The sequence below is a fragment of the Trypanosoma melophagium genome (genome assembly GCF_022059095.1).
Source record: "Trypanosoma melophagium isolate St. Kilda chromosome Unknown ctg33segment0, whole genome shotgun sequence".
Taxonomy (NCBI): Eukaryota; Euglenozoa; class Kinetoplastea; order Trypanosomatida; family Trypanosomatidae; genus Trypanosoma; species Trypanosoma melophagium.
In genome coordinates this window covers 88,492-101,339 of record NW_027125167.1, presented here as the reverse complement: position 1 = coordinate 101,339, position 12,848 = coordinate 88,492, and the positions used below count along the sequence as shown (strand labels likewise).

At 37.4% G+C, this 12,848-nt stretch overlaps 6 protein-coding genes across 6 annotated transcripts; all 6 read left to right on the top strand.

Annotated features, from left to right (window-relative positions):
- Positions 1-351: 351 nt before the first annotated feature.
- LSM04_009496 (Peptidyl-tRNA hydrolase) lies at positions 352-948 on the top strand (the record flags this gene model as incomplete). The annotated part of the gene is made up of 1 exon (XM_067331096.1): positions 352-948. One exon carries the CDS (start codon positions 352-354, stop codon positions 946-948), a length of 597 nt encoding a protein of 198 aa, XP_067189143.1.
- Positions 949-1,469: 521 nt separating this feature from the next.
- Positions 1,470-2,651, top strand: LSM04_006133 (uncharacterized protein; the record flags this gene model as incomplete). The annotated part of the gene is made up of 1 exon (XM_067331095.1): positions 1,470-2,651. The coding sequence occupies one exon, from the start codon at positions 1,470-1,472 to the stop codon at positions 2,649-2,651; it is 1,182 nt and encodes a 393-aa protein (XP_067189095.1).
- An 812-nt stretch (positions 2,652-3,463) lies between these two features.
- LSM04_000820 (FAD/NAD(P)-binding domain) lies at positions 3,464-5,620 on the top strand (the record flags this gene model as incomplete). The annotated part of the gene is made up of 1 exon (XM_067331094.1): positions 3,464-5,620. The coding sequence occupies one exon, from the start codon at positions 3,464-3,466 to the stop codon at positions 5,618-5,620; it is 2,157 nt and encodes a 718-aa protein (XP_067189000.1).
- An 872-nt stretch (positions 5,621-6,492) lies between these two features.
- Positions 6,493-7,614, top strand: LSM04_007540 (TLDc domain; the record flags this gene model as incomplete). The annotated part of the gene is made up of 1 exon (XM_067331093.1): positions 6,493-7,614. One exon carries the CDS (start codon positions 6,493-6,495, stop codon positions 7,612-7,614), a length of 1,122 nt encoding a protein of 373 aa, XP_067189109.1.
- Positions 7,615-8,424: 810 nt separating this feature from the next.
- Positions 8,425-10,476, top strand: LSM04_005122 (uncharacterized protein; the record flags this gene model as incomplete). Its single annotated transcript, XM_067331092.1, has 1 exon — positions 8,425-10,476. One exon carries the CDS (start codon positions 8,425-8,427, stop codon positions 10,474-10,476), a length of 2,052 nt encoding a protein of 683 aa, XP_067189068.1.
- A 1,393-nt stretch (positions 10,477-11,869) lies between these two features.
- LSM04_002415 (MOB kinase activator family) lies at positions 11,870-12,565 on the top strand (the record flags this gene model as incomplete). Its single annotated transcript, XM_067331091.1, has 1 exon — positions 11,870-12,565. One exon carries the CDS (start codon positions 11,870-11,872, stop codon positions 12,563-12,565), a length of 696 nt encoding a protein of 231 aa, XP_067189026.1.
- Between the last annotated feature and the right edge of the window lie 283 nt (positions 12,566-12,848).

Below are 12,848 nucleotides of genomic sequence, written 5' to 3'. Positions count from 1 at the left end.
TGTTTTATTTTTCGTTCTTTTCCTATTTATCATGTGATTAAATCCTTTCTCTCTCTCTCTCCTCCTTATTTCTATTTCTATTTCTCTTTTTAATCGTTATTAGGGTTATATTAATATTCATTTTTCTCCCTTACCAGCTTCTCAGTGAGAGAGAAAAAAGGATTGATCGATTCATCGGAGCGGAATCTATTATTACTGGACTCTGAGTAAAAATAAAAAATAAAAAATTCGCTGTGTTTTGTCCGCAGATAGGCAACACAAACACAGTGAAAAAATCAAAGGCTCAAACAAGGACGAGGGACGGGAAGTATATATATATATATATATATATATATTACAGATAAAGATAACATGTCTTCTACGGCGACGGACTTTGTTTCCTTCTTCGTTTCCTTTAGTACTGGTGTTGTGGTCACATTACTGTGGTCGCGTGCCGGCGGTCATTGTTTTTTCTTTTCATCACGACTGCAGGCGAAGGGACAACAAGCAAAAGCGTTTCTCTCACACCACGGCGAACCAATGAAGATGACTCTCGTTGTGCGAAAAGATCTGAAAATGGGAACGGGTAAAATTGCCGCCCAGTGTGCCCATGCCGCCGTAGCTGTAGTGGAAGATATTAATAGCCGCCGTCATACCGCAACAATAACAACAAGAGGCGAAAACGGAGTAAATCCATCGGCGTGTGAGGCAGCGGAGTTAAATGGAGAATGGGTATCGTGGTTGGATGCGTGGAAGTTCGCTGGCAGTACCAAAGTGGCACTGCAGTGTGAGAGCGAGGAGCGATTGATGGAGGCGCTGTGGGCGGCAAAGCGGGAGTCTTTACCACACGCCCTTATTCGAGATGCGGGGCGGACACAAATAGCGCCTGGCAGTAAAACGGTATTGGCGGTGGGGCCAGCACCGGTCTCACTGGTGGATCGCGTGACGGGAAACTTCAAACTCATGTGAATGAAATCCTTTTTTGTTTTTGTTTTGGGTTTCTGTGTTTGTGTGGTCCTTTTTTTTTGCGTCCGTAATCGATATAGAGATAAATAGATATGAGAGTGACTTTCTATCCTCTATCGCTTTCTCGCTCTCACTCCATCTGTGCTGTGGCGATGGTGGATGTGTTATTCTTGTTGTTATTTGAATGATAAAGAAAGAAGGATAATTTATTGCATGTTTGATCCCCTTTTATGTTGTCTATTCTCTACATTATTTCCCTTCCTTTTCGAAGGTAACAATAATTTCTATTTCTTGTAATGCATGCGGAAATAAAGAAAGAAAAACAAATATATGAAACTAAATGTATTTCTTCCTCTATATTTGATTTCTACGTTTCTCTAATGTAAGGTTTATCCAACTACTCATCCTTAGGAAAAAAGAAAACAAAAAAGGAAAAAAAAATATACATATTATTATTATTATTATTATTATTATTATTATTATTATTATTATTATTATTATTATTATTATCACCGTGCAAATATATGACTCAAAAACTTGTCCTAGCCGAAGGACTCGATCTACTTCGCCGCGCAGAAGCACGTGAATATGAAGTCGATCGTAGTCAAGCCCGCATCAGCTCTAGTGATAAATACCGCAATGAACTTGGCCGCCTCATACAGGCGTACAGTGCCATTTACGCCGATTATCTTCGCGGTGTAGAAATGCTAAACTACGTTCGCCGCTGTGCCATGGAAAATGCCGATGTAAACAGCCGCAGTCTTATTGAGATGTGTGAGGGAAAGATGCGGGTCTACATGGATCGCTGCGATGCCGTACGTAAGAAGGAAGATAACATTCTTCTCCCACTAGATCAAATTGACACACATCTCGCTAAGGCCGCCTATGAGGTGACGGAACCCGTATTTGTGCTTAACGGGACACAATTTAAACTCAATTGCAAGGAATCCTTCACACGTGAGGAGCGACTCGCCGATGGTTCTTATCTCCTTGTGGTGAAGAATCTCGATAGTTACAGTATTGCCGCGCCAATGGTAACAGTAGAGGTGGATATTATTCCTCAACGCGGGCAACAACAAAAGATTGAAAAAGTGATTCCTTGTCGTTGTGGTTGGCGGCGTGTGATTGGAGTTGTGGGGGCATCTACTTTACGTCTTGTGGCTCGCACCAATGGATTAGTGCGGGACTCACATGTGGATATCGCCCTATATAATCTTGAGCGGGAAACGGCAAAAGATACCAATAATAATTATAATAGTAATAACAGAGAAGGAATGGGAATAGCGGGCGGTATTTATAATGATGCGACGGGAACAATGACAGAGAAAATTGTACAACAATTACCAAAACTCACGGATGAGGAATTGGCGATTCTTGCCAATTCCAAAGTTCCCGCCGGGGCGTTACCAGAGAAAGGTGCTTTATTAAATAGTCATGAACCAAAGAATCCAAAAGTTACGATGCAGCAATTACAATCATTAAATGTACCACACATTGGTGGAAATAACACAACACCATTAACTGTACCAGAGCGAATAGAGGTGAATCCTGCAGAAATGACTTGCGCCGATCGGCTAAAGCGATTACGAATGACACTAAATGCATGGCCAGAGAATAATGTGATGGCGGTCCAGTTAAGCAAAGAACAGCAAAGTGTCTTGCAGGCAGCCTTCGCTTTACCGCTCCCTACCGAATTAGATGACTAAACCCAAAAAAAAAGAAAAAAAAAGGTGAGGCGTTTTGTACAGAAGGAAGAAAAAAAGAAGATGTTGCCTCTATTTTTTTTTTTTTTTTTGGTTCTCACCTTCATATACGTGTTGGTGAGAGGGAGAGAGAGATTATTATTATGAGGGGGTTTGGTTTTCCTCCTTCTACTCTTTCTCTCTTCTCTTTTATAGCAAGTAGTCATGCAGAGTTGAAATCTCAGCAATTGAATCGGTACAAATAGGAGAAGTGAGACAGAAAAGAGGAAGAAAAACAAAAAAAAACAGTATTTGTCTTTATTTATTTATTTCTTTTTCTGCTTCTTTCAGAATTCGTTATTCCTTTCTTCCTTTTTATTTTCTATTTTATGTGTGTTTTTATTTTCTTTGTTTATAGTAATATTTCTGTTTTTTTTTTCTACTGTTTTTGCTTTTTTTTTCCTTCCTCTTGTTCTTCTTTCAATATTTAACGCTGTTACTACAAAGAATGTAATTCTGTGAATTACCCCGTATAATATTTCTGTTTGTAATTTGCCTTTTTTCCTTTCTTTGCGCCTTTACAAACTATACCCTATAACAATAATAAATAATATAATATCCAGAATAATAATAATAATAATAATAATAATAATAATAATAATAATAATAATAATAATAATAATAACGTGCGAAACAACACCACTACCACCACCATTCTCTCTGTCTCTCTCTATTAGAAGAGGAGAAGAGTTTCATACTTAAACAAGAGAGTTGTTGAGATATTTTGTTTTCGACTTTTTTTCAAAAAAAAAAAACAATAAAAGGGAATCTAGATAATGTCTGCAGTTGCAGTTTCACCACTCTTTACGCCTATTCGTATTGGGGCAAAGAATCCCATCATTCTCCCGAATCGGTTTCTCATGTTACCCATGTATTTAAACATGGAACAGGAACTTCCACAATGGAGTGATGCTCATATGGATGCTATGGGGGCTTTTTACGCCGAACGTGCGAGACATGGCGCTAAACTTATTATCTGTGGTGGTTTAGGTATTTCACATATTGGGAAATGGCGTAAAGACAGTATGGCACTTCATACAAAAGATGCTGTTAAAGCCTTTAAACGTGTTACAGATGCCGTACATGCTGTAGATGGTGTTCTTATCGCGCAAGCCTTTCATCCTGGACGTGCCGCCCGACGACGTTGGTTTGTTTCTTCCACATCTACACCCTCACATGTACAGCCTTTTCCAAATGCACATCCATTTAAAGTACCTTCTTTGTTAGTGGATTATGTTGTTTCAGAGTATGAACGTTTTGCAAGATTGGCAGAAGCGGCTGGATTTGATGGAATTGAAATTCCTGTAAGTGAGGGTGGATTACTGCATAATTTTCTCTCATCTGCTGTGAATGATCGTCGTGATCGATTTGGTGGCTCGCTTGATCAACGATTAGAAATAACATTGCGTGTGTTAGATTCTATTCGTAAATCGTTATTAAATCCTGAACGATTTTTAGTCTCTGTACGACTCTGTGTGCATGATCTTAAATATGGTGGTACACCTATGGAAGAAACTCTAACCGTGGCGGAAGTTCTTGCACGCTTTGGTGGAGTGGATCTACTTAATACGAGTGTGGGTATGCATGATTCACCTGTACAAACCATGGCATCTTATGTACCACAAGCAGCTTTTGCTCGTAGTGTGCATTGTGTACGGGAACGATTACAATCACTTAATTTAAATCTTCCTGTTGTAGCCACACATCGTATACATTCTATAGCCGTTGCGGAACGACTTTTACATGAAGGGGTATGCGATTTGGTTGGGGTAGCACGTCCATTATTAGCAGATTCTCAGATGATTCAAAAAGCAGCAGAAGGACATGAAAAGGCTATTATTCCATGTATTGCATGTAATCAATGTGTAAACCGATTATATAAACATCAACGTATTACGTGTGCATTAAATCCATTAAGTGGATATGAATTTGAACGACGATGGACACCGACAAAATATAAAAAAACAATTGCTGTGATTGGCGCTGGTCCTGCAGGTATTACATGTGCTTTAACATTATGGCGACGTGGTCATGATGTCTCACTTTTTGAGAAATCTAATACTATAGGTGGTCAATTAAATCTTGCTAAAATGGTACCAGGTAAGGAATCTTATCAAGATATATTACAGTATTGGACAGAACAATTACGTCAATCTACTATAAATATACGTGTGGGTGCAGAATTTACACGTGAGGATATGACGAAAAATCATCAATTTTTTCACGCCCTTGTTCTCTGTTGTGGTAGTATACCAAGACCTGCCACATCACATCAAATACCTGGTACTTCTGAATCTCCATTAGTCGTACCATTTGAAAAGATACTAAATGGTAGTATTCGTGCTGGTAGACGTGTGGTAATTATTGGTAATGGTGCCATTTCACATGATGTGGCATCGTATTTATTACATGATCAACGTGTTTCACGTAGTGTAGAGGCGTATTGTGATGAATGGGGAGTGGATCTTGATAAGGGTACTATTAATCCATATGCTGCGGAATGTGCACCTCGTAATAATCGCGATGTGGTGCTTTTTAATAAAGCTGATAAGGACGCAGATCTTTCACGCGGTAAAGGCTGGTCACAGAAATTGTGGATTCGTAATCACGGCGGTACTATTATTAAACATGGATTAGTGGAGAATATTGATCAAAAGGGTGTACATATATCTATGCTCGCTCCGGATTCACGAAAGTTCTTTGTCGAGTGTGATACGATTGTCTGGGCGTATGGAATGTTGCCAAACATCTCTGTTGGAACTTGGATTTATGAGTGGATGAAGGATGGGGCAAAGGAACGGGGGGAAATGATTTCAGACTTTAGTATTTACACAGCAGGATCGTGTCGTGATAGTTACACTGGTGAGGGACACGGCGAGGAGGATCTTTTACAGGCTGTGCATGAGGGATATGAGATTGGATACAAGATATAAATATAATAAATCATATCGGAAATATGATGCTTTTCTGTATTTTTTTTTTTATGTTTTTGCTTTTCTTAGGTATTGTTATTGGGGTGTGGTGGGTGGAGGGAGTGCTCTTTTTTCTACTTTTTGCTGTGAAGATATACGGTTTTTTTTCCCTTGTTCTTGTGTTTGCTGGTATCGTCTTATTTTTTGTTTATTCACATATTTTATTTTTTAATTATTATTATTATTATTATTATTATTATTATTATTATTATTATTATTATTATTATTATTATTATTATTATTATTATTATTATTATTATTATTATTATTATTATTATTATTATTATTATTATTATTATTATTATTATTATTATTATTATTATTATTATTATTATTATTATTATTATTATTATTATTATTATTATTATTATTATTATTATTATTATTATTATTATTATTATTATTATTATTATTATTATTATTATTTATTTGTTGACATTTTGTGTATTGTGATTGGAATGCACACACTCCCTTGCATCAATGTATTATGATATGCATAGAGACTATATTTCGTGCTGATGTAGTCTTTTTATTTATTTATTTCCTCTCTCTCTCTCTCTCGCGCGCGTTATCTAGTGTCCTTATTCTATTCAATTTATTTATTGATTTCCCTTTTTCTTTTTTCCCTTGTAAGAATCTGTTCTTATTGAATATTTTTTTATATACTTTGTTAGTGTGTTTAAAGTAGTATTCAGTACCTTTTCCATATACAAAGGAAGCCGTCCATTGAGGTTGTTTATACATTTTTCCATATATACTGACAAACATATATATTTGGCTATATATAGTTTAGCTATATATATATAAACTTCATTAAATTAAAAAAAAAAGTGATGTGCGCCCAATCCTCTTCCTTTACATGCCGCATTACACCTCCTGGCACGGCTGTACGTGTGCGAAAACAATACACCGCCACATCCACGTTGTGTACTTGTTGTTTAGATACAGACGCGTTATTTCCATATGGACCGCCCTCGCCTCCACTCCCACTCTCACGTTGTGAAATACATGAATTACTCCTCGCCCTTCCACGTCGTCTGCAGTATTCACCATGGCAGGTGTGTTACGATACAGAACATGATGGGTTTTCACTGCAGAATTTCTATCGAGTTATGCAGAAAGTACACGCCGATGGTGCTAGTGGTATTGGTGTGTTTCTTGTTATGAATGCTGTATCGGATTCTAAGCCATCATCGCCATTGCAGTTTGGAAACGGCGCTAATGTGATTGGCTGCTTTACACCGGAAGTGCCATGTTTAGAACACTCCCAACACGCCTTCTTTGGTAGTGAAGAGACCTTTGTCTTTAGCTATGCAGACGTGGTCCCAAGCAATAATAATAATAATACTAGTAAAATGAATAACACTAGTAATAATGATATCAGTAGTAATAGCAACTTTGGTATTGGTATTAGTGGGCGCTATGGTGGTGGTGGCTCAGTGCGTAAGAGTAGTCGTAGTACAAATGGACGTGGATCGCTGTTTTACACTCCCCCGCGATCACCCGTTGGACGCGTCCCGACCCTAATCCCCCGCATCTTATCTATTTACCCATGGGCCATGGACGACGACAACAGAGAGTTTCTCTTTTGCGCCAATGACTTTTTTGGTATTGGTGGGGGTCGAGATGGGGCGGCCATTTTAGTGGATAGTAATTTACTGCATGGAAGTAGTAGTGTGCACTGTGGGACCTTTGCCTCACCGCCACTGTGCGGAGAACCACATCCAACACTGCGACACTCGGAGTTTACGATTCTGCGAATGGTGTGGTTTAAAGTAAAGGAGCGAAAGGGCAGTTTTACGTGTATGGATATGTGTAAGCGGGAGGCATGTGATTGTGGGCGATTGATGGAAAGTGTGGTTGGGGGTTTTGGGATGCGTTTACAGAATTGTACACAGAAGAAGGGTTGGCATCTATGTAGTGAAGATCAGAATACACTTTTTACCGCTGCATGAATTTGTCATGTTGTTATTGTGTTTTCTTATTGATATTGTTGTTTTTGTTTCTTCGCTTTATTGACTATCATCACAAGAAAAAGAGGGAGGTGAGTGGGTGGGTTTGATGTTTGATAATGGGCTTACTGCAATGTATGCCTGGCTGTCTGTCTTCATCCTGCTATTTTCGTACTTTTTATGTTTCTTTTTCTCTTTCATTGTTCTCTTTTTTTTTTGTCGTTGTTGCTATTTTGCCTTTTGTGTAATTATTGTTGTATGATGTTATTACTTGAGGTGTAAGCCTGAATATTCTCTTATACTTCAATGATGTAACCATTACCAAGAATAATCGTGATATGTTTCGTTTTCTGTTTTTTTTTTCATTTTTTTTTTCATTTTTTCCACTCTGCTTTTTTTCTCATTGTTCTTTCCATGATTAAACTAGTCATGCGTAACACCTTTATATATATGTATATATAATTTATTTATTTTATTTATTTATATAATGTATATAAATGGAGATATGCCTTTATTTATAAAAATAAATTCTCTTTTTTTGTTTTCCTTGCATTTGCTTTCTCTGTTCTCCAAAAGAAAACTACCAATCTCAACAACCACAACAACAAATTCTAGGAGACGAAAAGTAATAATAATAATAATAATAATAATAATAATAATAATAATAATAATAATAATAATAATAAATAAATAAATAAAAATAAAAAAAAAGAAAAAAACTAATAGGATATATATATATATATATATACTTATTATTATTATTATTATTATTATTATTATTATTATTATTATTATTATTATTATTAAAGATAAATGTGCGGTATATTTGGCTATGTAAACTACCATGTACGACGTACCAAGCGTGAGATTCTCAACACTTTACTAAATGGACTTAAGTCTATTGAGTATCGCGGTTACGATAGCGCTGGCCTCTGCGTGGATAACGCGAATCCCAAAGAACCACTAGCATGTATTCGCAGTGTAGGCAATATTGAACAACTCCGTTCACTGGTATTTAACAATGCGAATGCCGTCGCATCGGAGTTAGATGCTTCTTTTGATATTCATACTGGTATTGCCCATACACGTTGGGCCACACACGGAGCTCCATCACTGGCGAATTGTCATCCACAGATGAGTAACAGTAAAGAATTCGCCGTGGTGCATAATGGGATGATTACAAACTTTATGTCTGTAAAGGAGATGCTGTTGAGTAAGGGATATCACTTTGATAGTGATACCGATACGGAAGTAATCGCCGTTCTCTTAGAGTATCTTTTTACGCAGGAGCCAAAACTTTCCTTCTTGGAATTAACCGCTAAACTTACAGGTGTAGTGGAGGGGGCGTATGCGTTGTTAATTAAATCCACACACTTTCCGGGAGAACTTATGGCCTGTCGAAAGAGTTCACCGCTTGTGGTGGGTTTTCGCCAGGGGAAAACATCTGAAGAGAAGACTGAAAAGAACAGTACCGGTTGTCAATTCAAGAATACAACTGAAAACACAATTGAATCGGATTCATGTGAGATTTATTTAGCCTCTGATGTGAATTCCTTTATTTCATATACACAGGAAGTTATATTTCTGGAAGATGATGATATCGCCCACTTCCATGATGGTGTATTGGCTTTTTATACTACAAACAAGACGGATAAATCTGGGGCAATTCCTGTTAAACGTACAACGCAGATCATTGATCATACACCGGAGGGGTTATCAAAGGAGGGTTATGAACACTTTATGCTTAAAGAAATACATGAGCAACCAGAAAGTGTAACACGATCGATGCGTGGTCGTATTGATTTTCAATTATTGCGTGTACATATTGATGGAATGGATGATGCCGTTGTAGCGAAACTGCGATCTGCACGTCGATTGATGTTCATTGCATGCGGTACATCATATCACAGTTGTCTTGCCGTACGTCCAATATTTGAGGAACTTCTTCCAGATATGAATACCACGGTGGAAAATGCCCCAGACTTTATGGATAGAGAACCCACCATTCACAAGGATGATCTCTGCTTATTTATATCACAATCCGGTGAAACTGCAGACACACTCGTAGCACTACAACACTGTAAGAAGGCCGGTGCCATGTTGGTGGGACTCACAAATGTGCCTGGTTCAAGTGTACTGCGGCAAACAGACTATTTCATGATGTTAAATGCAGGCATTGAAGTTGGTGTGGCATCCACAAAGGCTTACACATCACAGATTATTGTACTAACGTTATTTGCATTGCTGCTCAGTCAAGATGTGAAGCAGAACACTGGTGGTATAAATAATAGGATGGAGGATCAGGAACGATTACAACAGCGACGGGTGGAGATTATGAAGGGTTTATTCACACTTCCTTCTGTGATTGCACATTGTTTAAAGAATGTGGAAAGTACTGTAAAGACTTTATCGGAAGAGTGGAAGGATGCGAATACGCTTCTTGTACTTGGTCGTGGTTATGACTATGCCACCGCACTGGAATCTGCATTAAAGGTAAAGGAAGTGAGTTATCTATACACCGAAGGCGTTCACGCCGGGGAGTTAAAACACGGCCCTATTGCATTGGTGGACGATCACTCTAAAGTGATTGCCTTTTCCCCGCATGATCGTTACTTTGAACGGAGTAAGAGTGCTATTCAGCAAGTGAAGGCACGTGGGGGCCGGCTTGTGTCTATTGTAACCGAGAAGGATGGAGAAATTACGAAAGCCTCTGAGTTGTGTATGGAAGTACCAGCGGTTGTGGATTGTTTACAGGGCGTTATTAACATTGTACCACTGCAGCTACTCGCGTATTATCTCGCGGTGCAGCGCGGTCATAATGTGGATTGTCCACGTAATCTCGCAAAGAGCGTTACAGTGCAGTAAGTGTGTAATTGTGATTCTGTGCGTGTGTGTTGATGTATATGCATACAATCAGCACCGTGAAAGGAAAAGGAAAAGGGATATGTATATATATATTTGATGAAGGAAAGAAAGGAGAGAGAGAGAGAGAGAGAGAGAGAAAGCAAATAAATAAAAGATAGAAGATAGTAATGCGATGAGTGAGATGGTAGTGTTAGAGAGCAACAGAGAATGTAAGAATAATATTAAAAGGGAAAAAAAACAAAGAAATATTAAAGAAATAGGAAATTTCTCTCTTGATTCTCTATCTATGGTTGTGCTTTTTTTTTTGAAAAAAAAATGAAGCTTGCCGTTGTGTCGAAGAAATATGGGGTTATTATTATTATTATTATTATTATTATTATTATTATCATTACTATTGAAATGGCTTGGCATTTTTTTTTTTTTTGCTGATACAGTCTTTTTCTCACTTTTATTCTGAAAACGTATTGCATTCACGTCGATTTAAATGTTTTTTTTTGTATAATTTTTATTCTGCTTTTCCTCTTTTGTTATTTCCCTAGGGTAAAGTTTAATAGATATTGTGGGAAGGAAATGAAGGGGTTATATGAAAAGAATAAATAAAAAGGAGAGTATATGATGCTTTTTGTTTCCGTTTTTTTCTTTTTTTCTTCATTTCTTTTAAATGGAAATACAAACACGTCTTCTCTAATGCTGCTCTTTCCTTTTTTTGGTTTAAATGTAATTCTGCTTCTGTTTCCTTTTCTTCATTGCTCATCCGTTGAACTCCACTATCTTACCTAAAGTAATGAATACTGTTGTTTTCGTTTTCCTTCTCACACCTCTTTTCTGTTTTTGTTCTTTGTTCTTTTTCTATGTGAAGCTGATTTTTTTTTTAATCTCCTTATTGGAAGCTTATGTATGTATGTAATGTGTTTGTGTGAGTGTGTATGTTTACATGCCTTTCAGTATGTTTATCTCCGCATAACATAATATATACATATTTATATGCATATAATTTATTTTTCTTTTTTTTTAAAATTACATTATTTTTTCACATATATGACTCTCTTTGTGGATACACTATTCTTGCATTCTTACTTCTTTTTCCGTGTTCAAACTATGAAATTCAGTTATTATTTCCTTTTTCTTTCTTTCTTTTCTAATAATGATAACAATAAGGGTCAAGAAATCAAAAAGTAATACTAAGATCCATATATATATATATATACGGTGGGAAGAAATAGATAGAGGAGGTGTGTGGTATTAGGCGGTGTAAGTGTTAACCCCTTCCGTCGTATTACCCATCTCTTTTTTTCTTTTCTCTTCCCTTTTCTTTTTCTTTTTATATCTCTATTTATTTATTTATTTCTTTTCTTTACTTATTTCTATTTATTTAATTTCTTTATAGTGGCGGATGAAAAAGTTCCGCGGGCGCCTCTTTCTCTCCGATCGCACGTACAAACCCAAAAAGAAACACAAGGAGGGAACGGAGCGGTATAATTTACACAAATTCGCCAAATCCCTCGTCCGCTCCGGTGATCTCAGTAAAGCCGTGAAACTCCCACAAGGCGCCGATCTCAATCACTGGCTCTCCGTTCACACCGTAGACTTCTACAATATCACAAATGTTCTCTACGGCTCCCTCACGGAGTTTTGCACAACGACGAGTTGCCCGATCATGTCGTCTGGTCCACGATATGAATATCTGTGGAAGGACCCACCGGAGTACCCAAAGGCCACAAAGGTTAGTGCACCGGAGTATGTGCGACTCTTGATGGAGTGGATTGAGAAGCAAATTAATGACGAGCGTATATTTCCATCGGAGGATCGTAATCCGTATCCAGCAGACTTTGAGGAACGGGTGAAAATGTGCTTTAAACGACTTTTTCGGGTTTACGCTCATGTGTACTATTCACACTTTGCAAAGATACGGGAACTGCAGGAGGAGTCGCATCTTAATACCGCGTTGAAGCATTTTATGTACTTTGTGTGGGAATTTAATCTCATTCCACGGGAGGAAATGGCCCCACTGCAGGAACTGTTAATTAACTTGATGGGGCAGCAGGCAAGAGAGAAACTGGATGTACCTCCGAATTATAAATATAATTGAGTAACCGAAATAAAATTAAAGAAAAAGAAAAAAAAAGCCCTTTGGTGTGAGTTAGTATGAAACAAAATGACAAGGCAGCAATAGGAAGAGGAAGAGAAATAAAGCAGAGAAGATTGAATGAAGCTTTGTTTTTTTTTTTAAGGGCTGAGGCATGGAAGAGGTAAAAGCAAAATATTTGTAATTTTGTATATTCATTATATATATAATGAATATATATATATATATATATATAGATATATTTATGATATTCGGTTGAAAAAGTGTATTGCTAACTCTGGGCTTA